Genomic DNA, 27,062 nt, shown 5'->3' with positions numbered 1-27,062 from the left:
AGTCCTTGTGGTGAAGGTACTCCCACAGTGCTGACTTTGTTATAGCTGTTTGGTACAACTGAGTGGCTTGCTAGACCATTTCAGAGGGCAGTTAAGAGTCAACCACATTACTGTGGTTTTGGAGTCACATATAGGCCGGACCAAGTAAGGACGGCAAATTTCCTTCCCTAAAGGACATTCGTGAACCAGATGGGTTTTTACGGCATTGATAGTTTTATGGTCACCATTATTGATACTAGCTTTTTATTCCAGATTTATTTAATTAACTGAATTTAAATTCCCCCAGCTACTGTGGTGCAATTTGAACTCACGTCTCTGGCTCATTAATCCGGGCCTCTGGATTACTAGTCCAGTAACATAACCACTATGCTACCGTACCCCGTATTCATAGAAACATAGAAACATAGAAGATAGGAGCAAGAGTAGGCCATTTGGCCCCTCGAGCCTGCTCCGCCATTCAATGCGATCATGGCTGATCATCCAAGTTCAGTACCCGGTCCCTGCTTTCTCCCCATACCCCTTGATCCCTTTAGCCTTAAGAAATATATCCAACTCTTTCTTGACTATATTTAATGAATTGGCCTCTACTGCCTTCTGTGGTAGAGAATTCCACAGGTTCACCACTCTCTGGGTGAAGAAATTCCTCCTCATTTCTGTCCTAAAAGGCCTACCCCTTATCCTTAGACTGTGACCCCAGGTTCTGGATTCCCCGACCATCGGGAACATCCTGCATCTAGTCTGTCCAGTCCTGCCAGAATTTTATAAGTTTCAATGAGATCCCCTCTCATTCTTCTAAACTCCAGCGAGTACAAGCCCAATCGACCAAATCTCTCCTCATACGTCATTCCTGCCATCCCAGGTATCAGCCTGGTGAATCTTCTCTGACCTCCTTCCATGGCAAGAATATCCTTCCTCAGATAAGGCGACCAAAACTGCACACAATACTCAAAATGTGGTCTCACCAAGGCCCTGTACAACTGCAGCAAGACATCCTTGTTCCTGTACTCAAACCCTCTCACTACGAAGGCCAACATACCATTTGCCTTCTTAACCGCCTGCTGCACCTGCATGCTTACCTTCAGCGACTGGTGCACAAGGACACCCAGGTCTCGTTGCACTTCCCCTTCTCCCAATCTATTGCCATTCAGATAATAATCTGCCTTCCTGTTCTTGACGCCAAAGTGGATAACCTCACATTTATCCACGTTATATTGCATCTGCCATGCTTCTGCCCAATCACCCAACCTGTACAAATCATCCTGTAGTTTCTCGGTATCCTCCTCACAGCACACACGCCCACCCAGCTTTGTGTCGTCTGCAAATTTGGAGATATTACATCTAGTTCCCTTGTCTAGATCATTAATATATATTGTGAATAGCTGGGGTCCAAGGACCGATCCCTGCGGTACCCCACTAGTCACTGCCTGCCACTCGGAAAAAGACCCGTTTATTCCAACTCTTTGCTTTCTATCTGCCAACCAGTTCTCTATCCAAGTCAATACCTTGTCCCCAATCCCATGTGCCTTAACTTTACACGCTAATCTTTTATGCGGGACCTTATCGAAAGCCTTCTCAAAGTCCAAATACACCACATCCACTGGTTCTCTCTTATTTATTTTACTCGTTACATCCTCAAAAAATTCCAGTAGATTAGTCAAGCATGATTTACCTTTTGTAAATCCATGTTGACTTTGTCCGATCCTGTCACTGTTTTCCAAGTGCTCTGCTATTACATCTTTTATAATGGACTCTAGCATTTTCCCCACTACCGATGTCAGGCTTACCGCTCTGTAATTCCCCGTTTTCTCTCTACCACCTTTTTTGAATAGTGGGGGAACATTAGCTACCCTCCAATCCATGGGTAGTGTTCCAGATTCCATCGAATGTTGGAAGATGATCAGCAATGCATCTATTATTTCTAGGGCCACTTCCTTAAGTACCCTAGGATGTAGATTATCAGGCCCTGGGGATTTATTGGCCTTCAGTCCCATCAATTTCTCTAACACCATTTCCCTACAAATACTGATTTCTTTCAGTTCCTCCCTTTCATCAGACCGTGTGTTCCCCGACATTTCTGGGAGGTTATTTGTGTCCTCCTTTGTGAAGACAGAACCAAAATATGTATTTAATTGGTCTGCCATTTCTTTGTTCCCCATTATAAATTCCCCTGATTCTGACTGCAAGGGACCTACGCTTGACTTCGCCAATCTTTTTCTCTTCACATATCTATAAAAGCTTTTACAGTCAGTTTTTATGTTCCTTGCAAGCTTACTCTCATATTCTATTTTCCCTTTCTTAATGAATCCCTTTGTCCTCCTTTGTTGAATCCTAAACTGCTCCCAATCCTCTGGATTACTGCTTTTTCTGGCCAATTTATATGTCCTCTCCTTGGATCTGATGCTATCCCTAATTTCTCTCGTTAGCCACGGTTGAGTCACCTTTTTTGTTTTATTTTTATGCCAAACTGGGATGAACAAATTCTGTAGTTCATCCATGCGGTCTTTGAATGTTTGCCATTGCCTATCCACCGTTAACCCTTTGAGTGACATTCCCCAGTCAATCCTACCCAATTTGCGCCTCAGACCATCGTAGTTTCCTTTATTTAAATTGAGGACCCTAGTCTCTGAGTCAACTACTTCATTCTCCATCTTAATGAAGAATTCGATCATATTATGATCGCTCCGACCCAAGGGGCCTCGTACAACAAGATTGCTAATTAATCCTTTCTCGTTACATAATACCCAGTCTAAGATGGCCTGGTATCTGGTTGGTTCCTCGACATATTGGTCCAGGAAACCATCCCGTATACACTCCAGGAATTCCTCCTCCACAGTATTGTTACAAATTTGGTTAGCCCAATCTATATGTAGATTAAAGTCACCCATTATGACTGCTGTGCCCTTTTTTGCACGCTTCTCTAATTTCACTTTTAATGCCATCCCCAACCTCCACATTACTTTTTGGAGGTCTATATACCACTCCCACTAATGTTTTCTGCCCCTTGGAATTTCTCAGTTCTACCCATACAGATTCCACATCATCAGAGCTAATATCCTTCCTTACAATTGTGTTAATCCCTTCTTTAACCAGTAATGCTACCCCACCTCCTTTTCCTTTTTGCCTATCTTTCCTGAATATTGAATACCCCTGGATGTTGAGTTCCCAGCCTTTGCCACCTTGGAGCCATGTTTCCGTAATCCCAATCCAATCATATTCGTTTACCCCTATTTGCACAGCTAATTCATCCACCTTATTACGAATGCTCCTCACATTAAGACACAAAGCCTTCAGGCTTGTTTTTTTATCGCTCTTAGACCTATTAGAATTATTATTTACTGTGGCCATATTTGATTTAAGCTGTTGATTCCTCTGACTGCCACTTTTGTTTTTCTCCTTCCTATCTTTTGCTTTTATCCTTGTTTCCCTTTCCTCTGTCCCCCTGCTCAGGTTCCCAACCCCCTGCCATTTTAGTTTAAACTTTCCCCCAGAGCACTAGCAAACACTCCCCCTCGGACATCGGTCCCGGCCCTGCCCAGGTGCAAACCATCCGTTTTGTACTGGTCCCACCTCCCCCAGAACCGGTTCCAATGTCCCAGGAACTTGAATCCCTACCCCTGGCACCATTCCTCTAGCCACGTATTCATCTGAAATATCTTTCTATTTCTACTCTGACTAGCACGTGGCACTGGTAGCAATCCTGAGATTACTACCTTTTGAGGTCCTATTTTTTAATTTACCTCCTAACTCCCTATGTTCAGCTTTTAGGACCTCATCCCGTTTTTTACCTATATGCACCACGACAACTGGCTGTTCACCCTCCCCTTCCAAGATGTTCTGCAGCCGCTCTGAGACATCCTTGACCCTTGCACCAGGGAGGCAACACACCATCCCGGAGTCTCATTTGCGGCCGCAGAAACGCCTATCTATTCCCCTTACAATAGAGTCCCCTGTTACTATAGCTCGACCCCTTTTTTTTTACTCCCGTCCTGTGCAGCACAATACATGCATGTACCATAAAACTATAATTTATGCTCTGCTTAACAAATTATTTTTCCCCTTCAAAATAACTCTATTTTAAAATCTTGAAAGTAAAACTCCCAGCCTACCAATCACTTTTACAGATATGTGTGGCGTAATATCATTGGCCTGTAATTTGCCGCTGCTGGCCCCGAAATAAGCTTCGCACAAAGATCTTGCGATCTCTGTGTCGAGGTTTGGATTTTCAGACACGTAATTCGAATCAACGGAGTATAGTGGGGATCCCCTAGTGTGACCTGCTGTGACACCAATAAGCTGTCTAAGCAGCCAATCAAAACGCAGAATTCTCAGTGAACAAGGAAGTGGGTAACCTCTAACATATTATAAATGTTAGAGAGCAAAACAAAGATTGGGGCTCTCACATGGGGAAAAGGCAAACCAGAAATAAAGATAAACAAACTACTTTTTTTTAATGTTTCTTAAAAATTTTAATTTTAATTAAAATGGATAAATTTGGCACGGCACACAATTAAAATGAGTTTTTCAGGGCCATACCCACTGTTCAGCAGTCAATACGCTGTTAAAACTCCAGTTACACCGAATCCCTTTGGGTCTAATTTATAGTGGGGAATTTAACAGCATAATTACTGCAGAAGAACTGAAGTTTTCATCCGTTTCCCTGATTTGAGAGATTTCCCTGAGTGCCAGCTCTGTGGGGGGCCGGGGGGGGGGGGAATCACAGCATAGCCTGTGGAGGAGCAGTGAATGACAGAACACAACTTCAGGATTTCCGCATTAGGCTGCATATGCACTAAATCCCGAAGTTGCGGTCAGTTTCAAAAGCGTAATGAGAGTGAACGCTGCCAGTTCGCCATCATCCGGACCGCAAATTCCCGGCCAATATGATAGTATTGCGCTTGACAGGGATACCCACAGCTAATAAGCCTGTTGATACACATGATTACTGGCCTGATGGCTGAGCTGCTGAAGAAGCCATAACTCAGTGCTAGGCTCTGCCTTCAAAAATGTACAATCAAATGCCCCATATTATCCATCCTCCTTGTATTTTCTGGTGCTGCTCTCTCAGTAGTTACAGTGGAAAATTTACAATGCCAAGAAATGCCTTTAAGCCATGTAAAATCGTATTGCTTTTCAGACAATTTTCTTGCCTGTTCTCTTCCTTCAGATGAGTCACCTAAGAATGACAAACTTTCCTACCTCCTCCCCTCCATGCAATAAAAACAGAACATCCAAAGGTAAATGTCTAGCTGTTTTTCCGTTGTCTTAGGGAGGTGCTGTGGCCATCAGTTCCTAAATCATTGGTTTCAACACAGCTGGTGGTAACCTGAGGGGCAAACCTCCCAGATTCGTTAAGGCTGGCTGTAAGGACGACCCAGTAAAATACAGCACATGGTGCATTGACGCTGTTGGAGTAATGCTTGCTTTTATTAAATAATATTTTTGAACTTGTTAACACACAAACTAATTATTTTCTGCAAACAGTAGATGCTTAGAAAAGGGCCCACAGATTTAAATCCCTTACTTTGTGTAGATGGTGGAACATTTTTGCAAATTGTAACATACTAATGGCCTTTGAACCTAGAAGATTGTAACCAGCTGTAATAAACTACAGTAGTTCCTCATGAGCACAACTGGGAACATCATGCTTCTGAACCTACATCAATAAAACATAGGCAATAATTGGTACAGAGCATCCTGCTGGAAAGAATCCTGTGATCTATGCCTGTATAGGATATATTATTAATAATTTTCTAATCCAAACATGCACTGTTTTTACAATTATCCTTTTCACTGTTGGCTTTCTTGGACAACTGGCTAATGCATCTCTTGAGGCTAGAGAATCATAAACTGCCGTGAGAAGATTATGAGTTGTTGCTGTGTCACAGAAAATGTGAAGTCATCTTTTGTGACCTTCATGCTTGTAAACAAGTACTGGCATTAATGGTGAGGTAGATTTATCTTCATTCAAAATAATTGACCAATAAAATCCAGTAACTGCAGCACAATCCTTGATTTCATACTGCATGAGCCTTGATTCCATGAATTTGGAAAGCTGTACATAAAGAGAGCATTGCAGAAAAATGAAGTTGATTTCGACAAAATAGAAGATGAGCTTTTCTTTAATATTTCCACAGGGGATGGAACTTTTAGTAATGTTCTTGTTATATGGTTCTGTTACTGAAATTGAAGAATAAGCTCCCTCAGTGGCTTACTTGGTAAAGGTATTATGTAACTGAGCCATACAGACCAAAAAGTCCTAGGTTTAACTGCCAGCCCATGCTGAATTAGTTGCTCTTAGATAGGATGGCAGTAGGCGCTCTACAGTTGTCTTCAGTACGCCTGTACTACAGAGGGAAAGATCAGCCAATGTTCCCACTGCTGATCGTTTTCCAGTGCCTTATGTTAGTACGTGCTTGCATGTAGACATCAGATGAGAACCGGTTTGGATATGGCTGTGTTACTCCACAACGGTTACATAGCCTGCCAACACTTGCTTTGTAGGCTCACACATAAAGAATGGCTACTTTGGTGAGGTACCAGAGGTCACCTGGTGCCTGTCAATCTCTATGCTAGCATGTCATAATGCCTTTGGATAGGAGGGTAAAAAAAGAAATAGCATTGTTGCAATGCATGTGGTATGTAATATAAAGTACTTCTAAACCTTTTAAAACATGAATTTTTCCAACTGAAGTCCATTAGAAAATTGTATTTTTGTCCATTTTTCAGTAGATTTATGCATTTTCTGTATTTGTTGACATATTAGCAGGTCACTTCTAGTGCTGTGTACTAATAAAAATGTTTTGTGCATCGATAGCGCTGGTCTCTTCTAGGTTAGAGGTTAGAATGCAGTTCCCTCAGGGAGAGTCAATATTTTCTGAGCTTCCCACACAGCAAAGTTTCAAAACGGCTGTTCTAAAGCAAAATCAACTCTCTGTAAACTGTTTGAAAGTTCATGTGGAAACTGTTTGAAAGTTCATGTGGAAAACTAGCATCAGTTTCAGTGTTATTCTTTATACTGAAGTGAACAGCTTTTGTGTCTCCTTATAAAAGTACATTATATTAATTTGTTTGAAGATTTTCTGTCTCAAACATTTTTTGTAAACCAATTTAACTTCCACCTGCTTTTAAAACAAAATCAAGGAAATTCCTGATAAGATTGTCCCTTATGCTCCCTAGATTTTTATTTCCCTTGAAGTAATATTGCCAGATAAATGTACAGGAAACTTTGTGCTATCTGGCACCGACGGGACCGAGCTGCTGCCGTTCCCTCAAAACTGCCGGACACTCCAGCTCTAATGTTGAAACATACGGTCATCTCCATATGAATCAACAAACCCTGTTGCTTAGCAACAGCCTCTAAACAGTCGGCAAGCGTCTCTGTAGCGTCTCTAGCTGAAGCTGTTGCTTAGCTACAGACCTTGCAGAGCTTGACTGTTCAAAAAAAGCAAAGAAAAGAATTTAAAACGGCTCCTGATTTTTGCCGGTGGCTCGAGCTTGCCGGACGGTTCGCCTCCGGATAACTCTCAAGTTTCCTGTATTATAGGATAATGTATTTCAAGTGAGTATACTGTCTATAAAAATTGTGATAGTACAGTAATGCTCCTAATATTACTTGCTGTATAGGATTTAACATCTAAAAGCCAATGATTTCTGAGGTTTTAGGTTTGGATATTAACACAAAAATTTGAAAGTCTGTGCACATCATGCCCACATCCCATTTTTAACCCTTTAATTGCATATGCTGGCCTCTTTTTGCCATCCTGCTCTCTCCAACCAGCAACGTGGAACAGTCTGGGTGACCAATGTCACCATCAATCATTAATGCTGGTTTGTAGTTGACTGACATGAAGTATCATTTATGAAGGACAGGGCTGTTTCATCTTAACCATGCTCTATCCATTATAATGCTTTATCTATCAGTCAGTTGAGGACTACTGACAACCTTTTCTGAGGGCAGATGATTTAGAATATTGTTCTAAAGTGGTAAAGTAGGTTAGAATGTTAATACTTTACCTCGGGGACTGGAGTTTGAATCCAGCCCAGAGTTGAGCGGTGAAAGTCCCCTCTTTGGTTGCAGTCAGAGCCTAACTGAAAGAAATGTCGTCAGTCACAATCCAGTTCTTCTTTCATGCTACAGAACTGTTCATAAATCAGTCTTAAATTAACAGTTTCATTCAGCGGCTTCTAGGATGGCAGTGTGGGAAATGGAAATGTTAGCATAGTGCAGTGGGAAGTGCACGTCTATGGTTTTGTTAGTATAGAAGGAGCATGATGTAGCTATTGCTGTGGAAGTCGAGGGTGTTGACTGACACTGGGTGCCAAAAGCATTCTAATCGGCTGCACTGACGTGCATTATCCACCCATCCAAAGTAAACCATCAAATATCATTAAGGACTGTGTTCAGAGTTGTAATCTATTCTAGATTCAGCCTCATACCACTCAGCAAGGGTGCTGTTTGTTTTAAGTCTTACCTTCTTTGCTATATTTTCTCCATTTTCATTTGTGTCTCAAGTTTATCTAGAGCAAGAATAGCTCGATCTGGAGTACTTGCCATTTGCAGCAGTGTGAAGTAGATTGTAGATTGCATCAGTGAATACGTGCTCTATATTTAGATACCATCTAAACCTATTCATATGTGCCACTTTTTCCAGAGTTGGAAAAGTGTTAGGATATTGATCTGAAATTGTTGTACTTTTTTGACAATTCCATGTCTTCTTTAGGTCACCAATCTGATGAAATTTGCAATAACCAATGAGGGTAACGCTTACTTCGATAGTAATTGTGCTCTTCGTAATAACAAATTGATTCTGTGTCAGTGCCATGGTGTGAATGGTGGACCAAACCTAGTATGCATGCATTTAATTGTAAAAAAAAGACCAGTTTTTGAGTTGCTGCACAGCTAGATAATCCATCTGATCAGTATTGCTCAACATATCTGCTAAATATCTGCTTTTAACTTTGTTATTTCCTGAGAAGTTACAAAATCAGTTTAAAATCCTCAAAATTAAATATTAAGTATAAACACAGAAAACTTAATTGCTATATTTCTTTATGTTTTGAGAAATGTATCCATTATTGGAACAATCCTCTATGTAAAAGAAGAATTCTCAGCCTCTCTCTTTGCTCTCCTTTAGTGATATTTCAAATTGATGACCACATGTCATGGACTCCCTAACCAGGGGAAATAATATTTACCTATTAACTGTATCAAAGCCCTTCATTATGTAAAAAAGAATCTCTATTAAATCTCCTCTTAGCCTTCTCTGTTCCTGGTGATTGTACGCTATAGCTTTAATGCCCTTTCTATATTGGGGCACTCAAAACTGCACATGGTAACTGGCCTAACCAATATTTTGTGCAAATGTATCATTATTCTATGCCCCTAATTCGAGAATTATTAGCCTTTTTATGGCTTTATCTACCTGTGCTCTAATTTTCAGGGAATTATGTGTTTGAACCCCTAGGTCTCTCTGTTTATCCACACCCTTCAGCATCTTTCCATTGAGTGTATATTCCCTTGTTTTTCCTCCCAAAATGTATCCACTTTAAAGTGCATCTTCCACCTGTCTGCCCATTCTGCAAATCTGTCTATGGCTTCCTGAATGATTTTACAGTTCTTCTCACTGCCAAATATACTTTGGTATTGTCGAGATTGTGTTCCCTAAACCCGAGTTGAAATTATCTCTATGTACCAAGAATAAGAATGGTCCCAGCACTGGCCCCTGGGGTACATCATGTCCAACCCTTTGCCAGTCTGAGCAATTCCCATTTATTCTCTTGGTTTCCTGTTCATCAATCAATTTCCTATCCATTCTGCTACATTTTCTCCTGCCTGATTTTTTTTTTCAAATAAGCTTCTTGCTTGACATTTTATCGAACACCTTCTGAAAATCCATGTACACCATACCTACTGCATTCTCTTTATTCAATCAGTTACTTTTTCAAAAAGTGCTATTAAATTTGTCAAGGAAGGTTGGTCTCCCTGCATTCCTAGCTGTGAGCAGTATACATTTTTAAATCTTATCTTTGCCCATCAGTAGACATTTCCCCAGGTTCCTGAGTCCTGATCAAATAAGGAAAAATGATAAGCCATGAAATTATTAGCCAATTAGTCTTGCCTCAGTTGTGGATAAACATCAAAATTAATGCCTATTTGGGCTGATCTGGGAGTATTGGTATAGATTTACAAAAGACAAGGTTATGCATCACTAAATTTTTTTAGAAAAATCAGAGGCTATACAGAAAAGGCAATGCAATGGATGTTGTATATCTGGATTTTCAGATGGCATTTGATAAAGTGCTGAATAACTTCTATAAAAATTTACGGCACATGGCGTTAGTGATTATAACGTCATGGATAGAGAGATAGCTAGGGGACAGGAAGAAGAGTAGAGTGTAAGATTTTGCATCTTAACTGCAGATATTTTACTTGGGTTCAGCATCTCCATGTTGTTTATGTATTGTAATTTCTATGTAATACATTTCAAAGTTAGTGATTGAAGCAGTCAATATTTAAGAATAAGTGAGGTAGGTGGTTGAAGGAAAGGAAAATAAAGGAATATGGGAACAGGACAGATACCAAATAATACTGGCTGGACTAAATAGTTGGTTTCTGTGTTATAATTTCTGTGTAATTCGATGTCTCAAGCCACCCCTGTTGAGGAGCGCTCTCACTCTGGCCCAAAGTGTGTCTTTCCCTGCCCAATATCTATGTAATTTGTAGTCAGCCCAGGGATTTAACAAAAACCCTCATCACTATTTTACAGATACTGGCAATTTCACATGTCCATGTATGATGCATCTTAGGTTATGCATCAACTGAGGACATTTTTCTCACAGAAGTTTCTTAAAATGTGCAAGAATTTACTTTGAGCGACTATTGAGGCAGAGAAGGAAGAATTCAAAAGGTTATTGGCAAAAGAGAGGGAAGTGGGATTAGAGTCGACAGACAGAATCTGCCAAATTACCGCCGCCTGTGCTGTCATTTGTATGAGTCTATATAAAGCATAGCTTCTTCCTCATTTGTTCATCATCTACATACAGATGAATAGGCTGCCATCCATTTTTTGAGAGCGGATGGAAAAAGAGAATTATGAACACTGTCCTTGTAAAACTGCTCGTATGAGCCTCAATTTACATGGTTCTTTTGATTATCAGTTTATTTGTGAATTTTGCAGCTTGTACAACCTTTATAAGTACTTCTATAAAAATTATTTTGTTTTATTCCTAATTCTTTTTCTATAGTTCTTGATGTGTGTTTATTTCTGCATTATTTGGCCAAGATACACATTGATCAACAATTAGCATTGTTGCTTCAGTCAAAGTTGTCTTCATTGGTTGTCCCAGCAGTAGTATCTATCACTCCTGGTGGTCTAATTTATATTTTACACATCCTGTGACTAGGCCCTTCAATCAGCAGGTGGCCACTAATAGCATAATCAAAGTCCCCCCCCCCCCCCAGGTGTATAACTTCTGTTGTACTTCCTACACAAAACTTTAAAAGAAAAATTGTCTTGAATGTTTGAGTTATCCTGGAAGAAAGGCGGATAACAATCAGATTTCTGTACTCTACAAATTATGCCTTAAGCTTACTTTTCCGATATAAGATCCACAAATACCCTAGATTAGAAGAATAGAAAAGAAAACTGAATGCAAGAAGGTATAACTGTTTTTTGGACTACGCTACATTGAAAGCACAGTAATCCATGTTCTTTGTTTTGGACTCCACTATGATTCCTATAAACTTCTTTAGTTCTTGACCAAAATCTGTTGAGCAATGGTCTGGATGCTAGAGTGAACATAAGAAATAGGAGCAGGAGTAAGCCATTCGGCCCTTTGCGCCTGTTCCGCCATTCAATAAGATCATGGCTGATCTTTGACCTTAATTCCACTTTCCCGCCTGATCCCCATATCCCTTGATTCTCTTAGATTCCAAAAATCTATCGATCTCTGCCTTGAATATACTCAATGACTGAGCATCCACAGCCCTCTGGGACAGAGAATTGCAAAGTTTCACAACCCTCTGAGTGAAGAAATTTCTCATTATCTAAGTCCTAAAGGCCCTTTCATCCTTGAGAATGTATTTATTTGTGTTGAATTGATTTTCTAATAAAGGAGCCTCAATTGGCACTTCAGCCAGTGAGGTGTCAACTAAGCACACCATCTTTCCCAGTCCTGGAAGGCACAACAGCAGGGTGTTGGAAAGAAGCCCTCTCCTACTGGTTCTGCCACTACCACTGCCCAGAATTGACTTGGTGTTTACGCTTATATTATCCAAATTCTGGCAGTCATAGTAAAATACAGCATTTTGTAGAGATGTGGTACCTTGTTGCAATGAGAAGTTGTCAGGGTTATTTGCTTTTTGTTTAACTCGGGAGTAACTTTTAGAAACATCTGAATGTTCTTGTTTCGTGAAAACTGACTGCTGACATAACTCAAATGTGAATACTCCACTTTTGTAGTTTAACCTTTCTACATTGAACCTCCAGTACTATTGGTGGAGAATAATTTTTCTTCTTTGCAGTGTAGTCACTTTTTTTCTTCATTATTTGTATTGTAGGAGAAACCATTGTCCAGATCGTTGCAAAGAGGTGAAGATTTACAGTTTGATCAGGTAAGAAAACTGATGTATTGTTATATTTGTCACCAGGAGAATATTGGTATTTTGATTTGTACCCCCAGAAACAACATTTTCGATGTTACGGTCTAATGTTTATCATCATAAATACATAGCTACTTTACAATTTACTCTAATACTTGTGAAAATGCAAGATGTTGGTCTCTAATTTGTACTGTCCAAAATGAATTTTTCCTTTGTTTAAATCTGATTGGCATTCAAACCGCAAGTACTATAGTACCTTAACTTTGTATGGAAAATGATGCAGTTATTAGTGCAGTATGTAGGAAGTATTACTGGAATGTCTGAATATTGCTCCAAAATGCCAAGTATAACGAGCCCTTTTGTTATTCGGTCATTTCAGTTTTTCTGGCAGAATCTGGGAGTGACACTATGTGGTGAGGTTGGAAGGAGCGTGTCTGCGTTAACTGACATGGAGTAGGGAGGGAGAGTGCCAGCATGTACCGAGGGTTTTGCAGGAGGAAATGAGTTCCAGCATGTGCTTAAAATTAACCAGAATGCAATATTTTGAATGTAGAAGTTCAACATTTTACAGGGAAGCATGCTTCAGGGCCCACTAGAATGGCACTGCCAATTTGGTGCCTTCAGTGTTTGGACTTCTTCCTTCAGGACTTATATTATATATAAACAGAAAATGCTAGAAATACTCAGCGGGTCAGGCAGCATCTGTGGAGAGAGAAACAATTCACGTTTCAGGCCTGTGACTTTTCATCAGAACTGGAAAATGTTAGTTTTTTTTCCCCTCCAACGGAAGTGAAGGAATGTTGCGTATATCTACAGCATAAGTTACAAAGCTTGTGTGTCGACTTGTTTTCACATGTCAGGGCTGTTGTTAAGTTGCCAGCATTTTTGAAGCTCCTGATAGTTTTTTTTAGGTTGACAGATATGACTCTTATTTAGTTGTTTTTGTGCAGCCATGATGATAGAGTGATATTAGCAGTTAGAGAGCTATTAGATTTGGCACCGTTAAATCAGTGAAGTATTTAAACTCATCCATGATTTGTATAAGTAAATTTAGATTGGAAAGTGTCAGTTTTACTAATGTTTTTAGTTTTGCTTGTCTTTGTAGAATTCCACTTGTTGAATTGGCCACAATGCGATAGAGGGTGTTTGAGTAGGAATTTGAGTTTAAATGTGCTCTTGTGTTTTGGTTTGTGTGTGTGTTTTCCCCCCAGACTTGATGGGCTAAAAAATGCTGTAACTTTTTATGATTATAAGTGTCAGTTAATGTTGGGTGGGGCCATCACATCGCCTTGCGTGATGTTCCCACATGAGAAATCACTGGGATAGTGGTCAGGAACAGGAGCCTTGACTGACTTTCTCTTCCACCCCCTCCATATTCTAGGAATGCTGAAGCCATTTATAGTGGCCTTTACCTCAACTGAGACCCACAAACTCAGCATGGAAAGCAATTGAACTTGGGGCCTTCCTGGTGTGAATTTTGTAGTTGTAAACTGAGCATTGCACTTATCAACTGTTGTTTCTGTTTAAGCCAACTTGAAAGGTTTCTGCACTAAGAATTTAGTAAATGTCACCATAGCCATGAAAAATTAAAGAGCTTGACGGTGTAAAGTAGCCAAACTGAAAGAAAATTGAGTATGAAAAAGGGTATTACACAATTCACTCATTCACAATTCAAAGGTTGCTTCATAAAATATTAATTTATGTAGTTTCCAGAACAAAAGGCGTAATGCATGACTGGCTCGGATAAAAAACAGCTGAAATCCATCTGTGTGAGGCTTTTTTTTCCCATAATCAAACACTAATGCTCCTGAGATCCTGTTATTTTGAAGCAGACAAACGCAGCAGAATGGATAGTGTCGGTTCTGTTTCTGAGGGAATCTGCAGAAACACAACACCGCAATATTGGGCCTCTCTCTACTGCCAAAACCATCCACTAATTCAGGCTCATTCTGGAAAGCAAATATAACCCCCAGCCTCTCTTTTTCCACTGCCAGCCATTACTTTAAACCTCACCCTTGCCCTCTCCATGCTCACCTTCAACAAGTGTGAGGAGCTCATGGACCTTGTTGTTAAAATTGAGACAACCCATTCAGCTGCCTCTGCTGCCTCCTCCCCTTCTCCTTGCCACTAAGCCAGACCTCCCTCCAGGCTTCCTCCTGCCCTAACCCATATCCTTCTCTAGTTTCTCTCCTTTCTTCCGTCAAGCCCTCTCCGAGCTTATCTTGTCTAAGAGACCCACTTCTTGCTCTCTCGATCCCAGTCCCAGTAAACTGTTGACCAACATCCCTTCCTGGCTCCGATGTTAGCTGACATTGTAAATGGTTTCCTCTCCTCACGTATTGTTTCCCCTTTCTTTTCAAAACAGCCATTGTCACCACCTCCTCACAAAAATCCTTTGACCCTTCTGTCCTTGCAAACTACTCCCCCATCTCCAACCTTCCTTTCCACTCCAAAGTTCTTGAAGTGTTGTCCACTCCCAAATCTATGCCCATCTTTCCTGCCACTCCTTATTTGAATCTCTCAGATCAGGTTTGTGCCCTGTCACAGCACTGAATGGTTTCTCTTTCCATTCCTGCAGTTACTTCTGAAGTTGCCCAAGGATTTATCCTTGGACCCCTCCTCTTCCGCATTTACATGCTGCCTCTTGGCAACATCATCCAAAGACGTGGTCAGGTTCCACTTGTCCTTGATGACACCCAGTTCTTATCTCTCAACCACTTCTCTTGACCCCTCTGCTGCTCCTGTGTTATCAAACTTCTTGTCTGACATCCAGTCTTGGACGAGTCGCAATTACTTCCCATTGGGAAGACTGGAGCCATCGTCTTTGATCCCCGCCACAGTTCCTGGCCACTGTCTCGAGTTGAACTTCTGACCCTATATCCGTGGCTCAGTGGGTAGCACTCTCACCTCTGAGTCAGAAGGTTGTGGGTTCAGGTCCAACTCCAGAGACTTGAGCACAAAAATCTAGGCTAACACTCCAGTGCAGTGCTGAGGGAGTGCTGCACTGTCGGAGGTGCCGTCTTTCAGATGAGACATTAAACTGAGGCCCCGTCTGCGCTCTCAGGTGGACGTAAAAGATCCCGTGGCACTATTTTGAAGAAGAACAGGGGAATTATCCCTGGTGTCCTGGCCAATATTTATCCCTCAATCAACATCACTAAAACAGATTATCTGGCCATTATCACATTGCTGTTTGTGGGAGCTTGCTGAGCGCAAATTGGCTGCCATGTTTCCGACATTACAACAAAAAGTACTTCATTGGCTGTAAAGCGCTTTGGGACATCCGGTGGTCATGAAAGGCGCTATATAAATGCAAGTCTTTTTATATCCCCTTCATCATAAAGACCGCTTACGTTTACTTCCACAGTATTGCTCTCCTCCGCACCTGCCTCACCCCTCGTCCATGTCACTTCCAGACTCGACTGTTCCAATGCTCTCTCAGCCGGTCTCCCACCCTCCATAAACTTCAGCTCATCCAAAATCCTGCTGCCCATTTCCTATCCTGCACCAAGGACTGCTCTCCCATCACTCCTGTTCTCTCTTACCTACATTGACTCTGGACCCCCAACACTTCCAATTTAAAATTCTCATCCTCGTGTTTAAATCCTATCATGGCCTCGTTCCTCCCTCTCTTGTAAATTTCCTCCAGCCTTCTAACCACCTCCGAACTGTCTATTCCTCTGACTCTGGTCTCTTGTGCATCCACCCCCCCCGGCGCCCTTCGCCCCACCATTGTCGGTAGTGCCGTCCGCCATCTAGGCCCCATGCTCTGGAATTTCCTCCCTAAACCTTTCGGCCTCTCCACCTCCATCTATTCCTTTAAGACCCTACTTAAAATCCACCTCTTTGGCCAAGCTTTTGGTCACGCCTCCTTCTTGGACTCGGTGTCCATTTTTGTCTGATTATGCTGTACTACGATAAAGGCGCTATATAAATGTAAGTTGCTGTTGTTGTATAGTTTTGTCCATACTTGGCACTGCCATTACCCACTAAGCCATCATAGGTACCAGAATTAATTTCTTAAACACAATCCACATCATAGGTACACCATCTACAAGGCACAAGTCAGGAGTGTGATGGAATACTCTCCACTTGCCTGGATGAGTGCAGCTCCAACAACACTCAAGAAGCTCGACACCATTCAGGATAAAACAGCCTGCTTGATTGGCACCTCATCCACCACCTCCAACATTCACTCCCTCCACCACCGGCGCACTGTGGCTGCAGTGTGTACCATCTACAAGATGCACTGCAGCAACTCGCCAAAGCTCCTTCAACAGCACCTTCCAAACCCGCGACCTCTACCACTTAGAAGGACAAGGGTAGCAGACGCATGGGAACATCACCACCTACAAGTTCCCCTCCAAGCCACACACCATCCTGACTTGGACCTGTATCGCCGTTCCTTCACTGTCGCTGGGCCAAAATCCTGGAACTCCCTTCCTAACAGCATTGTGGGTGTACCTGCACCATATGGACTGCAGCGGTTCAAGAAGGCGGCTCACCACCATCTTCTCGAGGGCAATTAGGGATGGGCACTAAATGCAGGCCTAACCAGCCAGCGACGCCCACATCCCATCAATGAATTAAAAAAAATAGGGATTCAAGATGAAGCTACAAATCAAATTGTTAACCAATTTGATTGAATTTTTCGAGGGGGTGACTAGGTCTGTGGATGAGGGTAGTGCAGTTGATGTAGTCTACATGGACTTCAGTAAGGCTTTTGACAAAGTCCCGCATGGGATCCAGGGCAATTTGGCACATTGGATCCAAAATTGGCTTAGTGGCAGGAGGTGATGGTCGAAGGTTGTTTTTTATGACTGGAAGCCTGTGTCCTGCAGGGATCAGTGCTGGGTCCTTTGCTGTTTGTAGTGTACATTAATGATTTAGATATGAATGTAGGAGGTATGATCAGTAAGTTCGCAGAAGACACGAAAATTGGTGGAGTGGCAAATAACGAGGAGGGAAGCCTCAGGCTACAGGACGATATAGATGGGTTGGTTAGATGGACAGAACAGTGGCAAATGGAATTTAACCCTGAAAAGTGTGAGGTGATGCATTTTGGGAGGACTAACAAGGCAAGGGAATACACAATGAATGGTAGGACCCTAGGAAGGACAGAGAATCAGAGGGACCTTGGTGTGCATGTACATAGATCCCTGAAGGCAGCAGGACAGGTAGATAAGGTGGTTAAAAAGGCATATGGGATACTTGCCTTCATTAGCCGAGGCATAGAATATAAGAGCAGGGAGGTTATGATAGAGCTGTACAAAACGCTAGTTAGGCCACAGCTGGAATACTGTGTGTAGTTCTGGTCGCCACACTATAGGAAGGATGTAATTGCATTGGAGAGGGTGCAGAGGAGATTCACCAGGATGTTACCTGGGCTGGAGCGCTTCAGCTATGAAGAGAGACTGGACAGGCTGGGGTTGTTTTCCTTAGAGCAGAGAAGGCTAAGGGGGGGACCTGATTGAGGTGTACAAAATTATGAGGGGCATAGATAGGGTAGATAGAAAGGAACTTTTCCTCTTAGCAGAGGGGTCAATAACCAGGGGGCATAGTTTCAAGATAAGTGTCAGGAGGTTTAGAGGGGATTTGAGGAAAATCTTTTTCACCCGGAGGGTGGTTGGAATCTGGAACTCACTGCCTGAAAGGGTGGTAGAGGCAGGAACCCTCACAACATTCAAGAAGCATTTAGATGAGCACTTGAAACGCCATAGCGTACAAGGCTACGGACCAAGTGCTGGAAAATGGGATTAGAATAGACAGAGTTTGATCGCCGGCGCGGACACAATGGGCCAAAGGGCCTCTTTCTGTGCTGTATAACTCTATGACTCTATAAGAAAAAAGGTAACATTTCAAGTTGTTTAAAATCTGTTCCTCTAATTGGATCAGAACTACGCATCCTAGCTTGTTGATGTTAGATTCAAAGAATCTAAAAGAGGAATTACATTTTCTCAGGTTAAACTGTAACAAGGAAACAACATTCCAACTCTGCTTGGGTGCACATTACATTGAGTGCAATTCTCAAAGCCAACAGACTCCGTCTTTGAGAGATGTCCACTATTATTCCACATTCCAATAAAGTCATAGGGCCCGATTTTGTGGATTGTGTGGGAAATGGTCGGATTCCCCGAATGTGGGGTTTTGACACACAAAAAAATGGGTCAGCCAGCTGCACACAATTTTCCCTCAAGTGGCCAATTAATTTCCAGCGTGTGGGCAGCCTTGCTAATTGTCCATTTCCAGTCAGGAAGCCCCACAGTATGATGTCATCATTCGTGGTGCTTTCAAGGTCCACAGCAAGCATTGCTTCCTCTGTTGGCTTCCAAATGAACCATACAGGATGGCAGAGGAGCCTGCAGCAGCTGTGGCCAGTGCCAGACCCCGAGCTGCCTCCAAAATCGACGAAGCTTCACTGCAGGCATTATTGGATGGGGTTAGGACCCACAGGGAGGTCCTCTTCCCTAAGTCAGGCAGGAAGAGGCCTCCCACTGAGACCAAGGCTGCATGGATGCAGGTGTCAGCAGATGTCAACTCGAATGTGCATGTAACCTTGGCATCACATCTCTAACTCCTTCCTCTACTCCCCCACAGGACCATTCAGAGCCCCCGTCCCCACTATGTATGAGGAAGAGGCTGTGCAGCCAGACTCCTCAGAGGAAGCTCCAACCTCTGAGGGCGCAGCGTCAGCAGAAGTAAGCGCACCCAGCACCAGCGCAGACACTCTGTGTTGTCACCTGGTGTTCCACAGCTCACAAGTGAGCCTCAGCAGATTCTGGAGACAGGGACAGCAGTGGAGAGTCCTCGTCGGAGGGCGCAGGACTCTGCCAGCTCAGCTCAGCTGCGCTGCATGTCGACCCTCTTCCTCTGGGTCCATCCGCAAGAGAAGAGGTGATGGATCTCCATGCACAGATGCAGGAGTCTCTGGCAGGTTTTGTCTCCAGGGTCGCTGCGAGTGCGGAGCGAATGAAGGAGTCCATAGCGACCATGAGCAGAGCCTTTGTGGAGTAATTGGCGCAGGAACGCATCACCATGGAAAGGTTGGCAACCTCCATGGAGGAGATAACTCGCCAGGGTACGGAAAACATGGTGAGTGCTCATAAGAGAATGACATCTCTTGAGCGTTGGCCATCTATTGAACAGAGAAACCAGACCTTCATGGAAGTCCTTCTGAGTAGGACTGCCAGTGCAGATACGGGTCCCCATGACCCCCTCAAGCGCAGCAAGGTGCTCTCGAGCCACTTCCAAGCGCTGGCCCCTTCTGGCCTGTGCAGCTTCAGGTGAGTGAGCAGCAGCCTGGTGCTCCTGGTACTCATCCTGCTGTTCCTGGTTCTGCTGCTGCCGCCTCTGCTGCTGAAGAGCCTCTAATGGCAAGAAGGGAAGGAAGAAAAGGCGTCCCATGCTTCTGGTAGATGCCTCCGCTGAGGAAGCGCTGAGTGAGGGTGGCGAGAGGGGCTTCCCAGGAGATCACATTGGAGAAGTGTGTGAGGCTCCAACCTTCCACAGCTGTGCCTAAGCCTTGAAGAAGTAGCCCCAAGCCTGCAGCAACAAGGTCCTTCATCATACAAATGCTGTCCCTTTAAATCGCAGCTTTCCCGAATGACCTGCAGCTGAGAGCACGCAAGCCGGCAAGCTTCACGCCAGGTTTCATAACGGGGTTCCCCGCAGGCGTGATTAGTGTGGGAAACCCCTGAAAATCGCAAGAGCACCCTAAAATGGCATTAAACATGCCAATAATTGCTGATTAGGGTCCCGACGGCCAGTCCCGCCAGCAGCGGGCGGGACTGAATCGGCTCGCAGAGAAACGGCGGTCTGAAAGTCGGACGGGGTGGGGAATCAGGCGGTGGGGGGGGGGGGGGTCGCGACCCCCTATTTTGGCGATTTTCGGCCCCCGCCCGCCCGAAAAGCTGCCCGTCGGCTGGCAGAAAACCGGGGCCATAGTGATGTCTATTAACAAGTTCTTTATACATGCGTGGCTGACAATTGAATTACATTTTTGAATAATTTGTTTTTGTGTCGAAGCCTGTGTAAAACAAATAGAACATGTATGTAAATAGAAAGCGTGGAATATTATCTTTCCAACGGTGTGTATCACTCTATTGACAGGTTTGTAAGAAAGAACTTGCATTTAACGCTCTTGACTTCTCAGGACATAATCAATGAAGTACTTTGCACTGTAGTCAATGTAGGTTCGAGTTTGGATGCGCACACTTTTGCAGTAGATCTTTCAGTTTTATCGTTGTAATACTCTGTTTTACAGTTTTATCACTAATTTAATAAATCTATTTCAGTTTAGGAATTAGTAATAATTACAGGATACAGGAAAAACTTGATTTACCGGCACCTAAATAACTGGAAATCTCTGTTAACCGGCAAAATTCAGGAGTAGGTTCAGATAAGTTTTTAATTCATATTAGTGGCCGTTCCTGGATCTGTGGCTGTGTAACCGGGGTTTCTGCACCTGTTGCTAAGCAACAGGGACGCCTGGATCTTGTGGCAGGGGTTCCTGCACCTGTTGCTAAGCAACAGGGAAGCCTGGCTCTGTTGCTGTGTAGGGGGCTCTCGTACCTTTTACTATACCTCTCTGTAATCTGGAATTTTTGATAAACCAGCACCACGCCGGTCCCGTCGGTGCCGGATAAAAAAGAGTTTCCTGTATAACCATATTGTTGCCCAAAATATTTACATAAGAAATGGCCCAATATTGGGTTCATGATATTGGGTTACAAAAGTAACATGTTTTAGCTAAGTGAAATAAACGATTATGCTTTGATCAGAATTACCAAAGACCATTATCAGCACATTGTGCCTTATGAAGCTTAAATTTTGACATGGTTTTATGTAATTTTATTAACACTGCCACCTGAAGTTTCTTTGTTGTGTTTTGGCTACCTGTTACTGAATGATGTGTCCCAAGGTTTCTAATTTGCATCAATGATCTGGATTCAGAAGCTCTTTGCATGTTGGGCATAGGGCAGTAAAATAGCGAAGGACCTATAAAATGAACAAGCAAAAATCAAAGTGAGTGGAACAGTGGCAAATTAAATTCAATAAAAGAAAGAAAAAAGAACTTGCATTTATATAGTGTCTTTCATGACCTCAGGACGTCCCAAAGGGTGGGATAGGCGGGGCAGGTGTCTAAGGATTGGAAAGTGACAAATGTGACACCATTGTTCAAGAAAGGGTGTAAGGACAATCCTAGTAACTACAGGCTGGTCAATTTAACATCAGTGGTGGGTAAAGCTTTAGAAACAATAATCAAGGAAAACATTAATGGGCACTTGGAGAGATTTAAGCTAATTAAGGGTATGTAAAAGGCAGATCATGTTTGACTAATTGAATTTTTTGATGAAGTAACAGGGAGGATTGATGAAGGGAATGCAATGGATGTTGTCTACATGGATTTTGGGAAGGTGTTTGACAAAGTACCACAAAGAAGGCTGGTTAACAAAATTGAGGCTCATGGAATAGGTGGGTCAGTGGCAGCTTGGATAAGGAATTGGCTTAAGGACAGAAAACAGCGAGTTGTGGTAAATGGCTGTTTCTCAGACTGGAGGGTGGTAGACAGTGGCATTCCCCAAGGGTCAGTGCTGGGGCCACTGCTTTTTTTGAAATATATAAATGACCTGGCTATTGGAATACAGAGTAGAATTTCTAAATTTGCCGATGACACCAAACTTGGGGGTGTGGCAAACAGTGATGATGATACCAATCGACTGCAACAGGACATAAAAAGGCTAGCAATCAATCAATCAATTTTATTTGCCATATGTATTACTACAATGGAATGTTTTTACTCCCCGATCACTTCCACAATAGGCTGTGGGAGCTCACAGACACGTCGCTATTCTACAGTGCCATGTTCAGTAAAAGTCAATTCAATTGCATCCAATGGCAGTGGGAACGCGATGTCCATCAGCCGCTCCGTCTCCGCGGACTCCTCCTCCCTGTTGTCGGCTCCACAATATGGTGTCCTTCTCACGCTCACCATCTGGCTTCAGGTCTCCATGCCCGGCTCTCCCTCCTTCCCCTCGAACTGCGAGCTTCCCGCACTGTTGCCGGTTCAAATTTGCAACGGCCCGGGGCCTGCCTCTCACGCTCACGTCCGGCCCCCAACCGCCATGCCCGGCTCCCCCCCTCCTAGTCCGAATGGATGGATGTTTGGATGGACAGACTAGTGGCAGATGGAATTTAATACAAAGAAGTGTGAGGTGATGCATTTTGGCAGAAGGAACAGGAACAGGGAGAAGCAATATACACTTAATGGCACAGTTTTAAAGAGCGTGCAGGGACAGAGGGACCTGGGAGTTAATGTGTATAGACCCCTGAAGGTGGCAGGACATATTGAGAGAGTGGTTAGCAAAGCATCGGGGATCTTGAGCTTCATAAACAGAGGTATTGAGTACAAAAGTAGACAAGTTATGCTGAACCTTTATAAAGCGCTAGTTAGGCCACAACTGGAGTATTGCGTCCAGTTCTGGTCACCACACTTTCGGAAGGATGTGAAGGCCCTTGAGAGGTTGCAGAGGAGATTTACCAGAATGGTTCCGGGGATGGGGGAGCCTATTATGTGGCACTTTATCAAATGCCATGTACACCACATCAACTGCACTGCCCTCATCAACCCTCCCTGTTACCTCATCAAACAATTCAATGAAGTTGGTTAAACACAATTTGCCTTTAACAAACCCATGCTGGCTTCCCTTAATTGATCCACACTTGTCCAAGTGACTGTTAATTTTTTCCCGGATTATCGTTTTTAAAAGCTTCCCCACTACTGACGTTAAGCTGACTGGCCTGTAGCTGCTGGGTTTATCCTTACACCCTTTTTGAACAAGGGTGTATAACATTTGCAATTCTCCAGTCCTCTGTATCCAAGGAGGATTGGAAGATTATTGTGGCCAGTACCTATGCAATTTCCACCTTTGCTTCCCTCAGCATCCTAGGATGCATCCCATCCAGTCCTGGTGACTTAGCTACTTTAAGTACAGCCAGCCTTTCTAGTACCTCCTCTTTATCAATTGTTAGCCCATCCAATATCTCAACTACCTCCTTTTTCACTATGACTTCGACAGCATCTTTTTCCTTGGTGAAGACAGATGTAAAGTACTCATTTAGTACCTCAGCCATGCCCTTTGGCTTCATGCATAGGTCTCCTTTTTGGTCCCTAGTTGGCCCCACCCCTCATCTTACTACCCGTTTACTATTTATATGCCTTTAGAAGACTTTTAGATTCCTTTTTATGTTAGTTGCCAGTCTATTCTCACACTCCCTCTTTGCCCCTCTTATTTCCTTTTTCACTTCTCCTCTGAACTTTCTGTATTCAGCCTGGTTTGCACTTTTATTCTCAATCTGACATCTGTCACACACACCTTTTTCTGCTTTATCTTATTCTCTATCTCTTTCGTCATCCAGGGAGCTCTGGCTTTGGTTGCACTACCTTTTCCCCCTTGTAATGTACCTCGACTGTACCTGAACCATCTCCTCTTTAAAGGCAACCCATTATTCAATTACAGTTTTGCCTGCCAATCTTTGATTCCAATTTACTCGGGCCAACTCCATTCTCAACCTACTGAAATTGGCCCTCCTCCAGTTAAGTATTTTGACTGTAAATTGCTCCCTGTCCTTTTCCATAGCTAAGCTAAACCTTATGATACTATGATCACTGTTCCCTAAATGATCCCCTACTGAAACTTGCTCCACCTGACCTACCTCATTCCCCAGAACCAGATCCAGCAATGCCTCCTTCCTCATTGGGCTGGAAACATACTGATCAAGAAAGTTCTCCTGAACACACTTCAGAAATTCTTCCCCCTCTCTGCCCTTTACACTATTACTATCCCAATCTATATTGGGATAATTGAAGTCCTCCATCATCACTACTCGATAGTTCTTGCACCTCTCTGTAATTTCCCTGCAAGTTTGCTCCTCTATATCCTTCCCACTAGTTGGTGGCCTATAAAATACACCCAGTAGTGTAATGGCACCTCTATTGTTTCTCAACTCTCACCAAATAGATTCTGTCCTTGACCCCTCCAGGACATTCTCTCTCTCCAGCACTGTAATATTCTCCTTAATCAATACTGCCATCCCACCTCCTTTCTTTCCTTCCCTATCTTTCCTGAACACCTTATATCCAGGAATATTTAGTGCCCAGTCCTGCCCTTTTTTGAGCCAGGTCTCTGTTATCGCCACAACATCATATTCCCAATCCTTTCTACACCTTGTTTCTCCTTTCTAATGCTACATCCTGGTGCCCATCCTCCTGCCAAATTAGTATAAACCCTCCCCAACAGCAGGAGGAAATTGGTCCTGGCTCTGTTGAGGTGCAACCCGTCCGGCCTATACAGGTCTCACCTCCCCCAGAACCGGTCCCAATGTCCCAGGAATCTAAAGCCCTTCCTTCTGCACCATCTCTCCAGCCACACATTCATCTGCTCTATCCTCCTATTTCTATACTCACTCGTGCGTGGCACTGGGAGTAATCTGGAGATTACTATCTTTGAGGTCCTGCTTTTTAATCTCTTTGCTAGCTCCCTAGAATCTGTCTGCAGGACCTCATCCCTCTTTCGACCTATGTCGTTTAACCAATATGAACCATGACTTCTGGCTGTTCACCCTCCCCCTCAGAGTGTTCTACAGCCGCTCAGTGATATCCTTGACCCTAGCACCAGGGAGGCAACACACCATCCTGGAGTCACTTCTGCGGCCGCAGAAACGCCTGTCTGTTCCCCTAGCTATTGAATCCCTTATCACTATTGCTTTCCCGATCTCCCTCCTCCCCCCGCCGCCCCCCCCCACTGTACAGCTGAGGTGCCGTGGACTTGACTCTGGCTGTTCTCCCCAGAGGAACCATCGCCCTCACCAGTATTCAGTTGGAGTTGGAGAGCGAGATGCACTCAGGGGACTCCTGTACTACCTGCCTGGTCTTCCCTGTCTGCCTGGTGGTCACCCATTCCCTTTCTGCCTGCACACTCTTAAGCTGCGGGGTGACTACCTCCTGAAACGTGCTATCCACATAGTTCTCAGCCTCACGGATGCACTGCAGTGACGCCAGTTGCTACTCAAGCTCTGAAACCCGGAGCTCCAGCTCCTCCAGCTGATGACACTTCCTGCACATGTGGTTGTCCAGGACACAGGAAGCGTCCTGGATTTCCCACCTGGCACAAGATGTGCGTTCCACGGGACTGAGGTGCCCTGTCATGCCTCTATTTAATGGACTATTAACTAACTTAGCAGAAATAAACTTAAAACTTAAAAGAAACTCACCATCTACTCACCATTCAGATCCTTCCCTTGTGCTGATGTCACTTTAGATTTTTTACTCTGACGTTACTCTTTCAAATTCTACCTGCGTTGAGTTGCTCCCAGCTCCTGTCCCGCTCAGGTCCGCCGCCTCTGCTCTCAGGCCTCCTCTGCCGCGCTTTTTATCTCTTGCTCCCAGCTCAGGTTCCGCTACCTCTGTAAATGCACAACATGATGGGATGCTGAGTCCAACAAACTAGTAAGATTGGATCTAGGTGCAATGCTTAGCCTGTGGTGAATTAACCAATCTCAGCTGAATTGGCCGTTGGGTGTTACAGTTGATTTTAGCATCCCTTGAACAAATGGGGAAAAATTACTCATGGTTCTTCTTTCTGTTTGCTGTCCAACTGGAACCTCTTGCTATGGTTCTCATGCATAGATGATTAGGAGGAAAGCATAAAATCAGGATATGAAGTTCTCCATTGGTTAAACAATTTGCCAAACATAGGAACAGAAGTAGGCCATTGAACCCTTCGAGTCTGTTCCGCCATTCAGTGAGATCCTGGCTGATCTGTGACCTAACTCCATATACCCGCCTTTGGCCATAACCTTTAATACCTTTAGTTAACAAAAAGCTATCAATCTCCGATTTAAAATTAACAATTGATCCAGCATCAATTGCCGTTTGCGGAAGAGAGTTCCAAACTTTTGTGTGTAGAAGTGTTTCCTAGTTTCACTCCTGAAAGGTCTGGCTCTAATTTTAGACTGTGCCCCCTAGTTCGAGAATCCCCAACCAGCGGAAATAGTTTCTCTCTCTCTACCTTATCTGTTCCCCTTAATAGCTTGAAAACTTCAATTAGATCACCCCTTAACCTTCTAAATTCTAGGGAATACAACTCTAATTTGTGTAATCTCTCTCGTAACTTAACCCTTGAAGTCCGGGTATCATTCTGGTAAACCTACGCTGCACTCCCTCCAAGGCCGATATATCCTTCCTAAGGTGTGGTGCCCAGAACTATTCACACTACTCCAGGTGTGGTCTAACCAGGGTTTTTGAAAACTTCTACCCCCTTGCATTCTAGTCCTCTAGATATAAAGGCCAGCATTCCATTAGCCTTTTTGATTATTTTCTGTACCTGTTCATGACATTTTAATGATCTATGTACCTGAACCCCCAAGTCTCTTTGGACATCCACTGTTTTAGCTTTTCACC

General features: G+C 43.4%; 1 protein-coding gene across 9 annotated transcripts in view; it reads left to right on the top strand.

The window, feature by feature from the left end:
• Positions 1-27,062, top strand: part of fryl (furry homolog, like) — a 599,764-nt gene that overhangs the window by 276,109 nt on the left and 296,593 nt on the right. For all 9 annotated transcript variants that reach the window (XM_085969926.1, XM_085969925.1, XM_085969924.1 and 6 more), the window contains one exon: positions 12,560-12,613. In XM_085969926.1, coding sequence (XP_085826052.1) covers positions 12,560-12,613 — 54 coding nt within the window. The remainder of the gene's footprint in view (positions 1-12,559; positions 12,614-27,062) is intronic.

The sequence above is a fragment of the Somniosus microcephalus genome, chromosome 2, assembly GCF_052327205.1.
Source record: "Somniosus microcephalus isolate GS21.2 chromosome 2, FLI_Smic_1.0, whole genome shotgun sequence".
Lineage (NCBI taxonomy): Eukaryota > Metazoa > Chordata > Chondrichthyes > Squaliformes > Somniosidae > Somniosus > Somniosus microcephalus.
The sequence above is the reverse complement of the archived record's forward strand: the minus strand, read 5'-3'. Positions and strand labels throughout refer to the sequence as shown.